This window comes from Bos mutus, chromosome X (genome assembly GCF_027580195.1).
Source record: "Bos mutus isolate GX-2022 chromosome X, NWIPB_WYAK_1.1, whole genome shotgun sequence".
Taxonomy (NCBI): Eukaryota; Metazoa; Chordata; class Mammalia; order Artiodactyla; family Bovidae; genus Bos; species Bos mutus.
Genome location: NC_091646.1, coordinates 68,871,212 through 68,892,667, shown reverse-complemented (window position 1 = coordinate 68,892,667; position 21,456 = coordinate 68,871,212). Strand labels below are relative to the sequence as shown.

Below are 21,456 nucleotides of genomic sequence, written 5' to 3'. Positions count from 1 at the left end.
GCTGTTTCTCAAGCTTTTACTCTTGTAAACAACATTGTCATGAACATTCATGGCATATGTGTCATTGTCTACCTGTATGAGAGTTTTTCTAGGATATATACCTAGGCATGCAATAGTTGAGGTAAATGATGGAAGTGTAAATTTTAAAAGGTTTTTTGAGGCAATATTCTGATATTTATCCAAAGTAACTATTCATACTGTATTTGACCCAGTAACTGCACTTTCATAAAGCTAGACTAAGTAAGTATTCATACATGTGCATGCTCAATTGCTCAGTCATTTCTGATTGTTTACAACCCCATGGACTGTATACCACCAAGCTCCTCTGTCCATGGGATTTTCCAGGCAAGAATACTGGAGTGGGTTGCCATTTCCTTCTCCAGGGGATCTTCCTGACCCAGGGATCGAACCTGAGTCTCTTGCATCTCCTGCATTGGCAGGCAGGTTCTTTACCACTGTGCCACCTGGGAAGCCCCAGTATATACACAGATGTATGTACGAGAATGCTTATCACCCCGTTGTTGGCACTTGGGTGAAACTAGAAACATTCTCAACGTCCATCAGTGTAGAGCGGGGCAGATGAACAATTTGTGGGACCCCTACCCTAGAGAATAGAGTTTGCAAGAAAGCAATGTTAAGCGGTCCCTTTCTCACCTACTACCTTGACTCCTGGACTGAAGAAATAATGTTGCTCACAGCACAGGGCCAGGTACCAGGGAGGTGACATAACTGCTGATGTATTAGATGGAGATATCCTCACTCCTGCCATTTGGAGACCTGACTAGAGTTCCAGTCTGCTGGGAAGGTGCCTTTCTTGGAAATCAATTTTAAAAAAATAGGGAAGTAGTCCAAGGAATAAATTAGAACTCAGGTTGTGGAACTATCAGAAGGAGACAGAATTCATAAGTATTTGAAAGGAACATTTGGAAATTGATGAGATGACTTGCCTTGTTTCAAAGCTAAATGCCAAACAGAAAGAAAAGGAAGAAAAGGCTTTTTCTTTTGGTAACAAACATCAATAAGAGGAAATGTTTGTGGTGCCTGGGAGAATTTGACTTGAGACATTCAAGCATATCTCTAAAATTGCAAGCATGCTCTCATTTACTGGGAGCTTAGTGGATAAAGCCAGAAGGTTTAACTTTTTAAAACGACTTTAATAACCACAATAGATAATGCCTCTTAAACACCTTTAAGTACTAGGCACTGCATTCTTTGTCTAGACTAGTTTTCCTAATAACACCGTAAGATAAATGTATTATGAAAGTGAAAGTGTTAGTCGCTCAGTCGTGTCCGACTCTTTGTGACCCATGGACTGTAGCCCATCAGGCTCCTCTGTCCATGGGATTCTCCAGGCAAAAATACTGAATGGGTTGCCAATCCCTTCTCCAGGGGATCTTCTGACTCAGGGATGAAACCCACGTCTCTTGCACTGAAAGGAGATTCTTTACCATTTGAGCCACCAGAGAAGCCCCAGATATATTATGAGGCTCATTTTTTGGTAAGGACATGAAGAGGTCAAGGAACCTGCCCAAAGCTGCAGAGTTAGTGATAGTCAGGATTTGAGTTCAGGTTTGTCTGTATTCTTCTCCTTATAATATTGCACCTCTACATTCGAGACAGAAGTATATCAGAAATCCAGGTAATTAATTTGCTAAATGTGACCTTAGAGAGGGGTCCCACAATGTTTTGTGCGCCTGCCTCACCCATAGCCCCTTCTGAACAAAGTGTACAGAAGTGATTTCTTGATTCCGGATTATTATTTATTCATTCAAGAAATATTTTATTGAGTGGCTACTCTGTGCCAGGCACTGTTCTTTTGGTTGTGACTGAATAATTTAGGAAGCCTGTGCTTGAGTCAAGGGAAGTCATCTGCCAGCTGGCTCTGAGGGCACACGGTGGGCTGTGAGGGTTCTGCAGTGAGGACCCAGACAGACAGGTACTCCAGAATGCAGAGGAACCAACTGACCCTAGGAGATGCCTTCCCTGGGGAATGTGATGTAACACACAGACAGGCGAGCACAAGCTGTGGGGGTGGCCCAGAAGCCCAGAGAGAGAGAGCAGTAAGCAGAAGCCACAGGCAGCAGGTAAAGCACAGCCACAGGGAACAGCAGGAGAGGGAATGGCAGAGAGCAACTGAGTGGGAGAAGTGGCAGACACTGCTTGTCTTGTAAAGCACTGCTGAGGCATTAGGTGTGAAGAATAGTGGCTGCTGGAGTTGACTTCCTCTCCTTCACTTATGCATGAATCCTCACATTCATGGCCTGCTGCCCAAGGAAACTGAGGCACACCCTTGTTCTTGCAACTGATTAACCTCAAGTGTCTGGGAACCCAGACCGCACGTGAGCTGTGCTTTCCAAGGCCTGGGCTTGCATTCTGAACCTGGGTGTTGAGTTCTATAGGTAGTCCTTGTGTGTGTGTGTGTGTGTGTGTGTGTGTGTGTATGTGAATTTGGGAACAGTGGGTGAAAAATTCTGCTCACTAGCAGAATGTCATCCAGGCTTCTTGGTCCTGGCTGGTGATGTACATGAAGAAGTCCAGAAGAGGTTCTGTGTGAAGCTGTAAGAGGGTGGCAAGAACCACAAAGGATCTCTTCGGGCAATCCAAGACTGCATCACATGGGTTTGTGGATCATGGGTAATTTCTGGGTGCCACTAGACGCCTAAGGTCTTGGGGACACGATGTTTTTGAGTTACAAGCACCGTTGGGCTGTTATGAGTCTCAGCCATACCCATGGGGAACATGGCGAACAACCGGGCCATCTCTGCCTTCCCTGATGACACTCCCACCCCATCATCTTAGGCTTTCATCCTGTTCCTCTGGCACACATGAAAAAATTTTTATTACTCACCGTGATGGGGAGAGGGTATACGGGGACAGGATTCACACAGCTAGTGGAAGGGTTAACTGGAACAACTTCTTGGGAGGACAGTTTGGCATTATCTGTCAAAAGTGTAAATATGTGTTCCTTGTACCCAAATATTGAAGGCGGAAGGAGAGGGGGACGACAGAGGATGAGATGGTTGGATGGCATCACTAACTCAATGGACATGAGTTTGAGCAACCTCTGGGGGTTGGTGATGGACAGGGAGGCCTGGTGTGCTGCAGTCCATGGGGTCCCAAAGAGTCGGACATGACTGAGTGACTGAACTGAACTGAACTTTACCCAACAATGTCACTTCTAGGAATTTACACTAGAGGCAAAGTACACATGAAGGCAAGTGAACAAAGACATACATTATACTACTATGTACAGATTTTTTTTCTTGGGCTCCAAAATCACTGCAGGCAGTGACTATAGCCATGAAATTAAAAGACGTTTGCTCCTTGGAAGGAAACCTATGATAAACCTCTACAGCATATTAAAAAGCAGAGAGACATTACTTAGCCAACAAAGGTCTATATAGTCAAAACTATGGTTTTCCCAGTAGTCATGTATGGATGTGAGAGTTGGACAAAAAACAAGACTGAGCACCAAAGAATTGATGCTTTCAAATTGTGGTGCTGGAGGAGTCTTGAGAATCCCTTGGACAGCAAGGAGATCAAACCATCCAATCCTAAAGGAAATCAACCCTGAATATTCATTGGAAGGACTGATGCTAAAGCTCCAATACTTTGGCCAGCTGATGTGAAGAGCTGATTCATTGGAAAAGACCCTGATGCAGGTAAAGATTGAAGGCAAAAGGAGAAAGGGGCAGCAGAGGATGAGATGGTTAGATAGCATCATGGACTCAATGGACATGACTTTGAGCAGACTTTGGGAGACAGTGGAGGACAGAGGAGCCTGGTGTGCTGCAGTCCATGTGGTTGTGAAGAGTCGGACATGACTTAACGACTGAACAAACAAATAAAACTATGTACGATAGCAAACTACTAGCAATAACCCCTTCAATAGAAGATACGCTAGATAAACAGTGGTTTAGCCACATGATAAAACACTCTGCGGCCATTAAGAAGAATCATGCAGCTAAAATATGCGCTGATATAGAATGTTCTCTCCTTCTCTGCCCCCCTCCCTCTCTCCTTCTCCATGTGCTAAGTCACTTCAGTCATGTCCCACTCTTTGCAACCCTATGGACTGTGGCCCACCAGGCTCCTCTGTCCATGGGATTCTCCAGGCGAGAATACTGGAGTGGGTTGCCATTTCCTCCTCCAGGGGATCTTCCTGACCCAAAGATCAAACCCACATCTATTACATTTCCTGCATTGGCAGGCAGGTTCTTTACCACTACTGCCACCTGGAAAGTCCCTCCTTCTCCATACACACACACACACACACACACACACACACACTCTCTCTCTCTCTCTCTCATACATAGAAGTGATCTATGTATATGCATAAATCATCTCCAGGTATATAGATCACTTCTGGAAGGACACACAAACTACTGGTCTCTGTGGTTGCCTCTTGCAAGCGGAGCTAATAAAGTGGGGGTGGGGGTTAGGGATAGTCAGGATAACTACTTTTCCTGCTTTTTACTGTTGAGTTTCTTTTGCCACATGCATGTGTTACTTAAAGACACGAAAGTAAAAAGAAAAAGCAAAATTAATTGCAGAAGTCTTCATCAACAAGGGGTTGGTTAAACAAGTTGCAATATAGTCTTACTAAGGAATGCTACACAGCCATTCAGAAGAGATTCTGCCACAGAAATTGTCCATAGACATATTAGGTTAAAAATCTCAAGGCTCTGTACAAGATGTATAAGAGAACCCCACTTACATAAAAAGATACACATCCACGGGCGTATTCATAGGAAAAGATCTAGAATGAGTCACAACATGCAAAGAACAGATGTAGTCTCTGAAAGTGACTGGGAGTGGCTAGGGGGAGAGGGAGGAGAGATAAGAGGGGAACTTTTTTTACCCCCTAAATACTTGTTGATTTACTTGTGATTTTTTGGCATAATGACTATATTTTATCTCATAATAAAAACATACATATGGTAAATAAATCATGAGGAAAACAAGAAATCCGATCTTAGAGAAAGCTGCATTCTAAAGCTTGATTTAGATTGTTCCTCTGTTCAAAAGCTGCCCAGTGACCTCATGGCGGGAAGGCCCAGCACCTTAGCCTGGCACTGGAGGCCTCCAGGTGTGGCTCACCTCCCCGTTTCTCCCACTGCCCCCACTGCTCCAGTTGGGATATGGTTTTGCATATCCCAACTGGCCTCCTCACTCCTCATCAGCCCCAAGCAGGTGTCTGTTTTTCTTCCCTATTCAATTTGCTTCTCTCATGCTCCACACCTATCTCTGCTCCCTTTCCTTACCTCCACTCCTTACTGACCTTCTGCTCTTGCTTCATGGCCCATCTCAAGAAGCCTTCTGGAACCATTCTGCCCATTAGTAAGTGAGTACCAGAGGGACTCATGTGGAGCTTGGAAAACTGCCTTATGACATTTTTCATTTGGCCATCTTGTATTGTTATGGAAACTTTACGGAAATATTTAACTAAAATATAGATATCATGTTCTTATTTACAAAGCACTTACATGACTATCACTTCATTGGAGCCTCCCATCCATTCTATGAGGGAGGCAAAGCAGGTATGATCATTGCTATTTTCATTTCATTGATGAGGAAACTCAGGGGCAGGGAGGTTTCTTCTTCAAGGTAACATAAGTAGAAAATGGACAAGGGGGAAGCTACATTTGCTGGACTCACCAAGAACACCTAATTTTGTTTTTCCAGCCAGAATATACGTCCCTGGAGGACCAGGAGTACATTTTCAACATTTCTCTGCACACTAATGGGACCGAGGGAAAGTCAGCAGTGTTCTGAGAAGAATTTTATCAAGGAAGACAGCTACTCAGTCAACCAAAGGTTTTGTGGTAAGTACATGCCAAGGGCTTAGGCCAGCGCTGGTGATGAGGGACACCAGAACCATAGTCCTTGTCCTCAAGGAGTTACCATCTTCAAGGGAGGCCAAACACACTGAACAATTAGAATACAACCACATATGAAATAAATGTGATTTGAAGCGGTACACCAGTGAATTTTTCTTTTTTAAACAGCCTATCAAACCTGCAGCTTTGGGCAAGTAACTTTTTAAAAGAGAGTCATTTTTTTTTTTTTTTTTAATCAGAAAACAGTACAGATAGCAAACAAAATTTGTGACAGCAGTACATGGATGATTGAAATTTGGGAAACTGCCATAAGCCCATTAGGATAAGAGATGGGCCAGAGACATAAAATGGGAGTGTCTGCCTAAGGGAAGGTCAGGAACTCAGCAAGGAGTTTGGAGAGACCCACTTGACTAGGACTGAGGGCAATGAAACCTAAAAGCTTTCTTTCAAATTTCGAGCCAGGCTAGATTCCGGAGGCTTCTGTGAACCAGTCTGAGAAGTGTGGACTATATCAGGAGTGATTTCAGTTTTGTGTGTAGGAGGGACACAGTGAAAGTGATGTTTTGAAAGACCAGCCTGGTGGATTCATACTGGATTTAGCATGGACTGAAGTGAGCCTGACAAGTAGCCAAAGACTGTACTTGCTGGGTGCCACCCAGAAGATGTCACCAAGATGTTAATGCCATGAGAGTCAGGCCTTGAAACTAAAGTTAAGTTTTCTTCATGGAGACTTATATGAGAGCTGTGGTTCATCATGTATTATTTGAAGTGTTAAGAATTATCTGAAACTTGACACGGCAAAATATATTACTGAATGCCCTTTCAAGAACACAGGAGAGCATCATCTACGTGATTGTTTGACTATTCACTACTTAAAAGTTTTTAAATTGAAGTATAGTTGATTTACAATATTGTGTTAGTTTCACGTGTACAGCAAAGTGGTTTGGCTATACATATATCTGTATATATCTATAGTCTTGTTTTCCAGTTATTTTCCATTATAGTTTATTACAAGATACTGAATACAATTTCCTGTGCTATACACTAAATCCTTGTTGTTTGACTGTTCAGTATTAATTAAGGCCCACTCTGTAAAGTTAAACATTAGCTAGTAGAAGATTGATAAGTTACAAGTGATTTTTGCCTGGTAGAAATGAAAATTATTTCTGTCTAATAGAAAAAATAGCCCCAAAGATTACAGTTTTGTTATCTTGTAGAACTAGTTTTGTATCCAGCTTTTTATCTTATCCCAGCATTCTTTTGAAAATTCCAATATCTTTTGGCCTCTCACACTTTTTTTTGCTATTTTTAATGAAGTTTTATATATATATAGCACAAAATTGTCATTAAAATCATTTCAAGCATATAGTTCAGTGGCATTAATTACACTCATGATATTGTACAACCATTGCCACTATCCATTTCCAAAATTTTTCATCATCCCAAACAAGAACATTAAGCAGTAATTTCCCTTTCCCTCTTTTCCCAGCCCCTGGTAACTTCCAGTCTACTTTCTGTCCCTATGAATTGGCCTATTCTAGACATTTCACATAAATGGAATCATACAATATTTCTTTTGTGTTTGGCTTCGTTCACTGAGCATAATGTGTTCAAGTTCATCCCTACTGTGCTATGGATTAGCACTTCACTCCCTTTTACTGATGGATAATGTTTCGTTGTATGGATATACCATATCTTGTCTATTCATTCATCTATTGGTGGGCATTTGGGTTGTGAACAATGGACCTTTTGGCTATTGTGAATAATGCTGTTATGAACATTAATGTACAAGTATCTGTTCAAATCCCTATTCTTGATTCTTTTGGATATATACCTAGAAGTGGAATTGCTAGCTCATATGGTAATGGTAACCCACTCCAGTACTCTTGACTGGAAAATCCCATGGATGGAGGAACCTGGTAGGCTACAGTCCATGGGGTTGCAAAGAGTTGGACACAACTGAGCGAATTCACATCATCACATGGTTATTCTATAGTTAACTTTTTGAGGAACTGCTAAAATCTCATTTCAATTAAAACCAGCTTTACCATAATGCTTTTTATTTCATCAATGAGTTTAATAAAATTTTGATAGGTGATCACTATATATTTCAATGAGAGTCATGTTTTTAATTTTTTGAGAGTTACACTTCAATAAGGGTGATCTATTTACCTTGCTAATCTTTAAAACAAAATTGACTCCTGTACCTCACTTCAGCTTCTATTGTTTATTGCAAGCTCCCTACAAGGAAGTCAAGGAAATGAGTAGAAAGGACGGCTCTCTTTAGCCCATGAGGCCAGCATGGTATTTTAGCAGTTATAATGAGAGGGGAAATTTTAATTATGGTTCCGTAATAGTGATGGCAAACAGTATCACACAGGGCTAGGCATGGACACAGATCGTGTAAATCTTTATTTTCATTGGGAACATATGGAGACTTTTCTCCTGTGCAACACAGAGCAACTGTTGGTTCTCTGCAATGTGACAGCTTCTGCTTGGAAAACTCTAGAGAAAAGCTTTGCTTTAGATGAACTCTGGGACCAGAGAGACTACAATAGAATCTATTGGGAGAGATGCTAGAATTGGGGGGGGGGCAGCTTCAAAATTTGCCTTCATCATCATTTGACAGAAAATCTTTAAGGCTGTGAATGAAGAGAAGAAAAACCTCAGCCTGGAGCTTGAGGAGGATGGTGGGCACAAAGGTGGGGAGAGGGCACAGGCTGGAGTGGTGGTAGAGGGAGCAAGGAGCAGCAACCCTGCCCAAGACCCAGCTCCTCAAGGGGGATTTTTAGTTGCTCCTAAGTGGTCTTTTACTCAAACTCTACAGTGTCCCCCACAGAACATTTCTCCTAGAGTATTAATCACATGTAGAATCAGAGATATTCTTGGTTTCATACATTTTTAACTTTTCAAACCAAGAAAGTTTTGCCTTTCTGAGTAAGGCTGAAAGTAAAAAAAAAAAAAAAAAAAAACCAATATAATTCCCCCACTCACAGCACAAAAGGGATGAACTGGATTTTGATCATAATTTTCTCATTTTTGAGATAAAATATGGAAGACCAGATGAGTGTAGTGGAAGAATTTCACAGATGGTTAACAATGTGTAGGAAAAAAACAGAATAAAAAAGAATGTCACTGTTATAAATATGATCAGAATATATCTGAAAGCATACCAGGCAGGTTAAGAAAATAAAGGTAAAAAACAACTTTTTTCTGGCACCCTTATTTTGCTCCCTCACAGTGCTGTGACAAGATAGAAGATATGTAATAAGCATTTTGTAAAGGACTGTACGTGGCTTGGAGAGGGGCTGGGTGGTTTAGCGCTGCTTGCTTGGGGGATCTGAGTGGCAGTGAGTTTTAGAGCAAATCTGGGGCTCTCAATTTTCACATGTGTTGAGTGAGGACAAGAATTCATGCCTTAGAGGGTTGTCAGAAGGGTGGTAAGCTAAAGCCTCCAACAGAAGCAAGAACGAGATGCTGTGGCCACATGGTCTTTGGTACACATTGCTCTACACATGTTGTTCTGGAATAGGTTTTTTTTCCATATCTGTCACCCTAATTCTACCAGAAGTTACCTGTGACTTGTTTGCTTCTAAGCACGTTGCCTTGAACCTCATACTCGGACATTCATTTTTAAATGAACATTAATAGACTCTTCCAGTTTCCAACTCTTGACAGCTACATTCTGCCCTTTAAACCACTGTAGTATTCTCCCTGCCCTCCCAGCACTGAAGTCCCATGGGGAAGACAAGGTCCTGTCGTGAATACAGTGATACCCCTCCTTCACATACTTGCCTAGGACTGAGTGTTTTTGGCTGACAGTCCTCTTCAAGGATTGCCCAGCAGCCTCCTCAGACCCACGCTGCCTTGCTCAAGACCGTGCTCCCTCCCTGGGGCCAGCCTGCATCGAATAAGTGGTCCATATGGGCTGATGTCAATGTCTGATTCACTCACCCTAACTCAGAACAACTCTGAAGGGCCAACCCAGTTCCAGAGCTCCTCATGGTCAGCTGAGGCTGTCATGAGCTATGCCAGCCCAACTTCTTCCTTGAACCAATCCTGCTGTCTTCTCTTAGATCCCAGGTGTTGATCTCAAAGGCACCTGCACACCAATGAACATTCTACATGTGGCCTGCAACTGTCCCTCAGAGGCAGCCCCCAGTCGGCTTTGTGGCCTCTGTAGGCTCTGGATCAGCATTTGGGAAGCCTCAATTCCAAGTGATCCCAGGAGCTGTGCACACTCCTCTCTCACAGTTACATTTTTCTTTCTCTCTCTCTTTCTTATAAAATGCATTTGGAACCAATAGGGTAGAAGATATTAGCCTAGAAGAAAATAAACATAGCCCAGAGAGAGACACTATAATAGAGAAATAAATGAACTTAGTGCTTAGCTGAAGGAAAGCTCCCTAGAGGAGGTGCCATTTAATCTGAGTCTTGAAGGCTGAGTTAGAGTTTGATGGGTGGACAGGGGATGTGGGAGAGGCACTCTAGGCACAGGGTACAACATGTGCAAAGGCTGGCAGGCATGAAAGGGAATAAGGTGTGGGAGGAAAGGGATAAGGGACAACAAAGTCTGGGATACTAGCAGGGGCAAACTGTGCAGGGCCCCACGGGCCACACTGAGGATCTTGGTGTTGAATGAATGCCGCCTTTCAGTGTTGCCCAAGCTTCCACCATTTAGGAACCACTTCCACAAGTTTTGCCATATCTAGGCACCGCTGGTTGTATTTACTATTTGTCTTTTTCTCAATGTGAATTTTTTTTTTTTTTTTTGCTTAAAGAAATATATATTAATTTTTTATATGGCACCCAAGAACCAAAAAGAATAACACTTGCCAGAAATAGAAAGTAACTGTAAAAATAAATACAAAGAAATAGAACAGAGTAATTAAATTCTATGTAGATATCATTGCCTGTCACTGTCTTTGAGCCTGAGGCCTGCTCTCGTTCTGTTCCAAAAGAAGATTAGCAAGCATTACAGAGGGTGAAGAATAGCATCACACTGAGCTTTTTCCCTTGATGTAATCAGAAAGCTGGAAAAGAGAAGGAAGCAAGAATCATTTTCTCACCATGTAATTTAGTGTTTTTTAAAGCTGTACCATGTACCATCGCAATCACCTTGGAGTCCCCTTCCTTAGCACTCTGCTGGCTGTGAGAGAGGTTGGTATAAACAATAAAGTGCCCTACAAATGTGGTTGTTAGTACCACTTGATTGTTTTGTCCATTGGCACTGGGGCAGTTACTTTGATGTACCTGTCCTTTCATTTGGCTTAGGGAAGGTTTCCAAACCAGTGCCTGTGGTGACCATCATTCCCCACACTGTGTGAGAGAAAGCAGCAGGGTGGGGCTGGGAGAGGGGCAGGATCTTGGGCAACCTGGGCTCTTAGAACTGGGAGTACCTTTACAGAACATCCTATCTTCCCACTTTACATCTGGGGAAACTGAGACCAGAGCAGGGACACAATCTGTCTAAGGCCACAGAGGGTGTTAGTGTTAGCAGTCTAGGGGGCAGACATGGAAGAAAGAATCGTATTTCTTTCTCAAACAAGCTTATTGTTTGAGACTCCTGGTCCTAATAGCTGCTACCTGCAAGGCAGAAGAGAACAGAATGTGGAAGCAGAGATGGGGGAAGTCAGCCCATCAGGCCTGAGAGCATGGGGGCACCATCAAAAGACCGGATCTCCTGGGCTGGGTTCAGCAGCTAGGGGTGGAGGCTGAGGTGGGCCTGGGGCCTGCGTGATGGGCAGCATGGACAGAGCCTTCAAGAGGCTCCAGCATTTGCAGACACGCAAGGAAATGAGGGAGAGCTGCTCCAAAGGGCAGTTCCTACTCAGCAGGGGAGGATTTTGAGTTTGACAGGCCTAGGTTCAATGCCGATTCTGTCACTTTCCAGCTATGTCTGACTTTGGGTAAAGTCACTAAATTACTCTGAGCCCATCTCCTCACTGGAGACAGTGGTGGGTACTATCAGTACCTACCTCCTAGGATTGCTAGGAGGATCGCACCAGGCAATGCGTGCAAAATATCGTATACAGGGTCCACAGCACATTCTCAGCACTACTCCCTTCCCCCTTTCTGTGTCCACAGCAAGACCTCTGATGAGATGTTTTCTTCGCTACTGGTTCCCCTGCCTAGCCCAGCCCATGCCTCCTGGCCTTGTCCTCTGTCCTATTCTTGAGCTCATCTGCTGTCCCACATATTGGGTTATAGGTTTCCTAAAGAGTCTTTCAGGTATTTGCAGATAAGAAAGCTGAGGGGGCACACTCCAGGGGGTGGGACAGGGATGTCCCTCACCTAGAGACAGAGGGGAGGGGGGGTGCTCTGGGGCAAATGGCCTGCCCCCACTGGAGGGAGAGGCTGGCTGTGGTCTTGGTCTTACAGAGAACAAAGAAAAGGCACTGGTCTCCTGCAGCAGCATTAGAAGGCAGCGCCTGAAGCGAGTCCCTCCATTATAAGCTACAAGGCGGAAGGTTAAATATAGCCCTTTCCAGCTGTCTAGGACATAGATTTATGAAATGTCAGATCTGCGTTAGAGTGAGAAACGATCTTATCTCTGCACTGTTTTTAGAGAGTAGAAAGGAGGCAATAGAGAAGAGAAATAAATCTGGACTTGCACCAGTGGGTGGTGGGCGGTCATTGGAGGATTTTTGAGCAGCTGGGGCTGTTTTATAAGGTCGCACTCTGGCCGCAGAGTGGAGAATGAGCTGGAGAGGGGCAAGAGTGAAAGCAGGGAGCCCAGGTAATCCTGGTGCCCCCCTCGCTCCTCCTTGGAAGAAGGCCAGCTCTCACTTGCCCTTGTCTTCTCAAGGGCTCACCCTGTGATTTCCCAAAGGCACTCAGACTCGTTACTTCTTTGCAAGGCAAGAGTCTGTTAGAAAGTTGTCTTTGTCCATAGGTCACACAGCTCTGTCTCCTGAGCCCCCCTCAATTCCCTTCACCCTGTGACAGACCCTCAAAGACCTGAAGACGAAAGACCACTTTCCCTCTGCTTCTTCTCCATGCCAAAAAGCATGTAGTCCTCACACAGTGCCATCACTCTGCTTTTCAAACTCCTTTAGCTCATAAACTCCTTTGAAGTCTGCCACAGAGGGCCAACTCCTGCTCCTGTTAGCTACCTCTGCAGCTGTAACTGGATCTTCAGGAACATTGTCAAGGGCAGGTAACATCCTTGTCACACAAAACAGAGAGGAGCCCCCTGGTATGGCTCAGGACCCTGAAATTGATTCCACCCTACTGCCACTACTTCTGGCTTGACCTGCACTTAGCAAGCACTCGGTCCCTTAGTAGTCACCTGTGTTGGCAGATGACTAGCGACAGACACCGCTTTCCTGCCCCTCCCTGTCCTCCCTGTCGGTATTGTGAAAAAAATCAGCATTTTAGCAGCAGTCCAGGAGCTGGGTAAAGCCCTGAGGGTGACGGAAACAGCATTTTCCACCATGCAAGGGACAAGGCTTCAGAGAGCATGCTAAGTCGATCTATAGAAGATGAGAGAGTGTTTCTTACACACACACTTAACAATTCTTCAGTCACTTTTCTTATCCCTCTAGAATGCCAGATTATCAGGGTTGGGATGTGATCACATCCACCCTCCCCTCCTCCAGAGCCACCCAATTTTTAATTCCTTTTATAGCCCCTCTGCCAAGTGGTTAGCCTGTCCCTCCTCATATGCCTCTAGGACTAAAAAGGGACCTATGTTCCCCCAAACAGTCCAGGCTGCTTCAGGACACCTCCGAGTGCTCAACCCTCTCCCTCAGCGAGCGCTGATTCCTCCCCATGCCACCTCTGCTGAGCCCGTGAACCTGCTCCTCCTCCATGCGACTCACCTCCCCGGCTCCAGAAGAGGGTGATAGCCTCGGCTCTCTCCATCCTAGCGGTGTGGACGACTAAGACTCCACATCCGGCAACTCCACACTGGGGGCAGGGAGCCAAGGAGCTCCACGCTGTTCTGAATCCCTTTCCTGGGCTCCTCCGTGGGCACCCAGCGACTCCCTCCTGAACCCCGTTTCCCAGCACCCTGGCCGGGTCAGTTTGGCCCCTTCAGTCACATGCTCTGTTGCCCGTAAAGTTGTTTCTAGGCCACCCAGCCCAGGGAAAGCAATGCAGGATTCAAAGAGTGAGTTTTCCTCTCTCTCTTTTTCCACTCCCCACTGCCCCCACTTGCCTGCCCACAGCCACACTGGTCCAGTCCGTCCTCTCACAGAGAGACCTGTTTGTGAGTTGGTCTCGTCTTTCTCTAGGAAAGGTTCTCAGCCAAAGGCCTGATTCAGAACCCCACGGAGGGCTGACCTCCCGTTCGGTGGCCGTCCTGCGGCGAGGGGAAATGAGCAGGAACTGGCTGTCTGAGTCAGCGCCCCTGGTCTATTGTCACCGTGCGGGCCCCTTCCTTTCCAGAGGAGAGACGTGCAGAGAGATAGGCCTTGTTTTTTGCAAATCTCTCTTGCACACACACACTTTCTCTCTTGGCCTAGAACAAGTCTGTGCATGATGGCCGAACACAATTCAATTCAGCTTCCACAACTCCTAGGGAGTGCCTACTCCAGCAGAGTATCGTGCCTCCAGCAGGTAGGGGTCATCTCCCAGCATCCTTGCCACAGACAGAGGAGCTAATGATGATGGGTCCCAGTACCAGGGGAGGAAACTGAAGCTCTGAGAGGGAAAGGGGTTTTCCTAAGGCCCAACAGTCAGAGAATATGCGACTCAGAGTCCACCTTTTCTCTCCATAGCATCAGGTGGAGAACCCTGCTGGCCTCCCTCACTGCTTCTCCCATCTCCACCCTTCCAGCATTCTAGAATCAGTACTGCAAATGCTAGCAAAGCCTATTTTCCGAGGACACAAACAGGAGAGAATCGCTGGTTTTAAAACATTTAAAATGCATTTTTGTTCAATTTGTTTCTGTGTGTTTAGAAACACAAGGGCCCAGGAAACAATCCGTGCACGCCAGAAGCTCATTGCAGAGGGACTCCATGACTCTTCTGGCAAAAAGAGCACAGGCATTGGCCTGCACCCTGTCCCAGTAACCGGCTTTTAACTGGAAGAGAAGTATTGAGAGTTCTCGCTCATAGAGTGAAAAGACCTAGCCAGAGCTTTGTTCTCTTTCCTATTTTTGCCAGAAGTACAAAGAGACAGGGAAGCAGCTTGAGGGAAGGAGTTGGGCGGCTCCCCTTGAGGAACCACCTTGTCACCTCAAGGACGAGGATACTGAATCCCTCCTGTGCTGACTTTCAGCTTCTCAAGGGCAGGGTTGTGGATCTCTGGAGGCCCTGGCCCCAGGAAATATTTGTATGGCTTGAGAAAAAAAGCCATCTAAAAAGACTGATGTGAAATTTCCAGACAAGGACAATGGGTTTGTGACCCGGAGGTTGGGAGAAGGTTAGCTTCTCGGAGAAAGGACCAATTGACATCAGGAATTGCATTCCAGAATTTAAGTAGGCTGAGGACCAAGCAGTGAATGTGTGCTGCGGCAGTATCAAGAGGGGTAGTAGCCTTGGCAAGGCCGGCTTGCAGAGGCCAGACGGCAGCAGGTTAAGGAGGGAAATGGGAGGGGAGGGGGGACAACTCTCAGGAAGTCTGGCTGTGGTTAGAGAGGAAAGAAAGCCATAGGTGGAGGGAGTGACAGAGCTCTGGCTGGGAGTTAGATGTTTGTCAGGATGGGAGAGGTGCTGTGTGTTTTTAAGTTGAGGAGCTCTCACCAAAATTGCTGCTCACCCTATCCTCCATATCCCCTGTGTGCTGGACTTCATTTCAGACCAATTAAACCAGAATTTCTCAGGCGTGGAGACTAGGCATTGATGGTGTTCTAAATCTCCTCAGGTTGGGAATCATTACACTAATTCTTAGTAGAGACTGAAGTCCAGCCTTAGCCCAGCTAGTGGGTTGAAGGCAAATTGGCCTGACAGGCTTAGCTCTCCTATGTTGGCAGCTTAGCAGAGTCGTTAAGAAGACAGACTTGAGATACCTACTATCTGCACTCGAACCCCGTGTGCCCTTGTGCAAGTTACCCTCTCTGATCCTCAGTTTCTAATCTATAGATTAGTTACATAATCGACAGTTTCTAAACTATATATCCCTTTAGAAGATAATAAAAGTACCTACACCATCAGGTTGTTGTGTGGATCAAATGCGTTAATATCTGCAAAGTGCTCAGAATGCTGCCTAGTTCAATAGAAGCAATGTTGGGGCTGGCCTGTCTTCCACTGTCTCTCCCTAAGGCTCAGGAGGGCCCCCCTTCAAAAGCATTGATGGTCAACTTGGTCTCCCATCGGCTATCATCCCTGGCCTGCCTGGCTCACCCTGGCGTCTGTCATCCCCCTTGGCAGCTTCTTCTCACCTGGGTTCCTCTAGGCTGGAGCTATAGCTGCTGTTGCTGTGATAGGGGGCCACCATCACGCATAACTGAAGCCACATTGTTTGGGATGGGAAGACTCCACAATTAGAGTCTCAGCTGATATCTGCCTTTTGTCTCCCAACTCAGGTTTTTGTGTTCTTCTGGCTGGAGTCAAGGCAAACAATTGCCCCTGGGCAGGGAAATGATTGGTGTGTGTCAGTTTCTACAACATACACTTCATTTTGGGGGGTGGTGGTGGAAGCCTGATGATGATGGGGATGGCGGTTGTCTTCATCCTCAGAACAAGCGGTGTGACCTTGGGCTCTCTGGATCAGGACTCTGGCTTGGGTGGCCACCAAAAGAGATCTCACCCTTCCCCCTTTTGCCCTTTACCTTCATCATACAGCTCCTGTCCCCTAGGTCAGGCCCTGAAGTATCCAGAGAAGAGGAAGGAGTTGGTGACAGAACCAAAGGTGGGAGTAGATGTCCAGGAAGACATCCATGGTAGAGGGACAGGGGTAATCAAGAGTCTGGAAAAAGAGATGGGGGGGAGCATCAATGTTCTGCAATGAAAGTAAGTCAGAAATCCCAATTTTCTTTAACTTCTGCTGTTTTAGTTGTGATTTCTACAAAAATTGTTTAAATAAGATAAAAAATTAACAGGTAGCTAGGAGATTTTTATGAGTTTCCTCTAATTTTTAATTCATTTCTAATTTTGTAGCCTTGGAGATAATGAGGCCCATTTTTATTCCATCAGTTCTTAGAAAATAGTGATTCTCTGTTTTCAGGGTACAAAGTCATATATATGTATATATGTATATATATATAAATTGTATATGTGTATGTAGATGTGTGTGCGTTGTGTGTGTGTCCAACCTTATTGTTAACTGGGTTTGGAGCCTCACCATTTTGCCCATTAGAGCTTCCAGGACTGAAAAGAATTATTTAAATTATCCTATTATTATTGTATTTTTATGTATTCTTCCTTGATTGTTCTAGGCATATGTAAAATGTTTTCTGCTGTGTTTCTGCTTTATTGTCTTTGTTGTTGCTGTTTTGTTGTCATTTTGTACTTAAAGAAAGGTCAATTATAGCCTCAAAAAAAAAAAAAAAAAAGAAATCCCAGGAGTCAGGCCCCTGAAGTTAGGTTCTCAGAAGCAGGAGTAAGGTCCCAGGCTGCTAGGTGGGTGAGACTATTTCAGAGGAGCACTATGCAAGACATAGTATGTGCCTTTTATCTCCTGTGTGGCACTGGAGGTGGGAACATCTCTGAGTCAAGCCTAAAGGGCCTAATCAGTAAACTGCACCCACTCCCCACCAACTTCCAAGTCTACAAATTCCACAAAAGGAATTCACAGAGGTGGTTCTGTGCTACCCTCCCCAATGCCAGAAACCAGACGTGGATAACATGCTCCACTCGAATGGCAGGGAGCAACTGGGAGCCTCATCTCACTTCTGGGATCCCACAGCCCTCCATCTGTGCTCTTGGAGAATTTGATAGGAGATTGACTTTTTAAATAGAAAATCTGCTGTTGAGAAAGATGAAGGTTTCATCTTTCTCCAAAGACCATTTACTCTACAGGGATGCAGATGGCACTTAGGAGGCCATGTCAGCCTAGATTGTTTGGAAGTACCACCTGGGGATGATGCAGAGCTGACCTGTCAGCATGCAGGACCACATTGCAGGGGCATCTTTCTTCATCATCTCAAGCATCATTCTTGCCTCTTCTCCATGTCAAAGCTTTGTCTGTCTTCTCTTAGTTTGGTCATACGGCTGTGGCTACGTGGCACAGGGTGTCTCCACCAGGGTGATGAGGAAATCCCAGAGGCCATGAAGACATCTCTTGGGCAGTGGTAACAGCAGTACGGGTGAGGGCAGGGGCAGAGAGCAGCTGGACTGCGGCCCACATTAATCTCATCCCTGTAGTTAGGTGACTGTGGGCACATCACCTCACTTGTGTGGGTCTATAAAATGCAAGGTCTGTGGGAGTCTACGGGGTTATAACCAGGTCTCACCACGATACACAAAAAGCCTACTTTTCCCATAGAAGACTTTTCAACATTGACATGCAAATATTATAATATGTACACACTGTGCTCCCACAAGACTCCCTCCAGACCCCTCTCAGCACCCATTGAGAAGCTTGGAATCAGGTGATCCCTAGAGACCTCTCTTCCTCTGACAATTTCAGACAGTGATGATGGCAGCACACCTGTTCTCCTTGCTTATTATGTGCCAGGGGTTTTGCACGCAGCATCTTATTTCATCCTCACAACCACCCTATGAGGGAGACACTGTGAATCCTGCCAGATAAAGGAGGCAACAGAGACTCTGAGAGCTTAGGTCCCTTGCCCAAAGGCCTACAGCTAGTAGGTGGCTAAGTCTGGCTGAGAACCCAAGGAGCTGTGGAAGTCTTCACCAAGTTCTACATCCATGATTCTCATCTCTCCATGAATTTTAAACATTTTAGATGAGAAAAACCTATAACATTGCCCCAGATATTCCCCAACAATGGCTAAAACCAGAAAGCCTCACATGCTTGACCACATTTCACTGGCATTCTATAATCAGAGAAGACATCTGAAACCATCCAGCGGCACAGGCCCAGCCTGGCTTTGTTGTCAACTGAGGTGGAACAGGGACAAACAATACCTATTACTTTTGTTTCCAAGTCTTTATATCTCTACCATGATAAGGCTTACACTGTGCAGCATTTTTACACCTCACAAAAAGCCCTTCAGAACATCCTGCACCATTGGTTCCTTACCACAGCCCTGTAAAGTGGTGGTGGTGATTACAATTATCCTCTTGTGGCAGATGAAGAAATTGAGGCTACCGCAGTGAAATTACTTCTGCTGAAGACCCTAAGTTAGGGTCAGAGCTTGAATTCAAACCTGAGGTTTCCCACACTAAATCCACACATTTCCCCGTTCCCTGTGGCTGCTTCTTTCTGTAAAAAGAGGCGCAGACTTTTGCATTTACGTCTTTCAACTCTCTTTGTTGGCTCAGGGACATGATACGATTTGGTCTCTCAGCTTGACAGAATGATTTGCCAGGGTGCTTGTTCTATATGTTAATGGTTTTTATTTTTCTTTGCACAAGCATTATAACAACGTTAATGGAAGTCTAGAAAGAAAAATTCACCAATAAGCCTGCCACCCACAATAAATTAAGTTTTGCTTTTTCCACAAATACCATTCCAATCCTCCCTCATGTGCAGACATGCTTTTTTTTTACAGGGTTTGTAAAGCTCAGCCTCGATAAAATTTTGTATCATGCCATTTGCATGTTATATTGCGCTTTACTATAAGCACTGTCCATGTTGCTCAACTGTCTTCATAATTAGCTCTTTAGCACTCCACTGCACTTCAGTGAGGCTGGCTGCATCAGATTTACTTAGCCATTATCCTATTATTTGACAATGGGGGGGGTTACTGTAATTTTTTATACCCAATTTTTGTTTTCTTCTAGTTCTGGTCCAAGGAATGTGGGAGTATCACCATTGGCCTTAAGCCCAGGGCCCATGCCATACCTTCAACATGTCTCTCATTCGTGGGAGGTGAGGAGCACCAGGAAATATTTTGTTTGGTGGCCTAGAGTTTCAATTTCTTCCATACCTTCCAATGGGCTCATTAAATTGGATTAGGAATTATGCCTTTGGGAAGAAGGTTTCCCAGGTGAATAGAGGCTACCTGACTCCCTTATAAGTCTCTGCCACTTCAGCATCCATCAAACTGAAATCAAAGATTTTGAGGATTCCATAAGTTTGTGGACTATGAAAGGGTTAGGTCAACTACAAAAATGCCTGGTAAATGCAATGAGATCGTTTCTCCATTGTTTTTAGGTACAGAGGAGAGAATGGTGGACTCATCTTCATCTTGAAGCACAGGTCACCTTGCTGCTTGACAATGAGCAAGGTGAGGTGGAAAGGGAGGTGGAAATCAGTATGATATCAGTTATCTCCACATTAGAAGCCCTTCTCAATGCCCAATTTGGGCTTAAACTCAAGAATTCCCCTACTTTCTCACTAGCTCAGGAATCAGCTCTAGCTTCTGGAACCAACATGGAGCTTCAAATGAGTTCAGTTATTCCAACAACCAAAACATGTCATTAGACAGATATATGGTGGGACTTCTACAAGGCTGGGAATTGCAGTCCTTGTTGCTATAGAGATCTGCTAGCCTTATCAGCATAGAACTGCAGAATCCACCCTTCACCGCACCCGGTCTCCAGGGTTACTACTAACTCCTGTCACAGATGCAAAGATGCTGAAAAGCACGTGGCATGGCACAGTAGGCACAAGCTTTGACAGTCCAACAGGCTTGGCTTCCAGTCCTGCCTCTACAACTTCTTTTTTATTGGACCATGAGGCAGCTCACCCCTGAGTCTCAGTGTTTTCCTCTGTAAAATGGCATCAATAGTCCCTGCCTGCCCAGCAGAGACAAGACCACCCATGAGCAGAGGCTAGCTCCAGCTGGTACAGGTTAGAGGCATTCTGGGGGAAAAGGTGAGGGGTACCTGGAGGAGGAAAGTGGGGATGGGGGTGGGGAGGGAGCAGTAAAACTTGGTGTGGGTCATTTACAAGGAGAGATTGATCAAGTCCAAGACTGTGACTTGTCATCTCACCTTCAGGCGAACCATTTTTGAAAACTGTTTCACAGAACAAATAGGAGCTATACTAATGGGAAATTGAATGCAATATGTGAGAATTATCAAAATAAAAAAAATGTTTCTCTATCGTTTTCCAAAAAACAACCCCCCCCCCGAAAAAAAATCAGTCCCTGCTTGGAGGTTGTTCTGAGGGTTAAGCAAAGTTGTAAATGAGACATGCTGGCATTTATATACAGAATGGATAAGCAACAAGATCCTACTGTATAGCACAGAGAAGTATATTCAATATCCTATGATAAACCATAATGGAAAACAACATTAAAAAAGAATGCATATATATGTAAGACAGAATCACTTTGCCGTACAGCAGTAATGAATACAATGCTGTAAATCAGCTATACGTCAATAAAAAATGTGCTGGCACACAGTACGTGTGTAATATTGGTTCCCTGTCTCTTCTCTGTGGGATACTTGTTCATATAGATGGTTCATATGTGCACAGCTATGTAAATGCTGTGTAGTTAGGGTGGCGCTAGCATGTATCTCCCCTAAAGTCCATACATATTCATAGGGCAACATGGCTACACTCACTCAAGAAGTGAAAGGGGTGTGAAAGTTGATGAGATGTCAATTCCAACTCAGGAGCCTGGTAGACAAGTCTTTTCAGAGTCAAAGCAAC

General features: G+C 44.8%; 1 protein-coding gene across 5 annotated transcripts in view; it reads right to left on the bottom strand.

The window, feature by feature from the left end:
* Nucleotides 1–21,456, bottom strand: part of LOC102274793 (NHS-like protein 2) — a 200,712-nt gene that overhangs the window by 66,384 nt on the left and 112,872 nt on the right. For 2 of the 5 annotated variants that reach the window (XM_070365914.1, XM_070365916.1), the window contains exon 1: nt 13,664–14,161. The exons of 2 other annotated variants lie outside the window; for them this stretch is intronic. In XM_070365914.1, coding sequence (XP_070222015.1) covers nt 13,664–13,706 — 43 coding nt within the window. In that variant the 5' untranslated portion in view covers nt 13,707–14,161. Of the gene's footprint in view, nt 1–13,663; nt 14,163–21,456 lie in introns of those variants that run through there. One more of the 5 variants, XM_070365911.1, reaches the window with a different exon arrangement.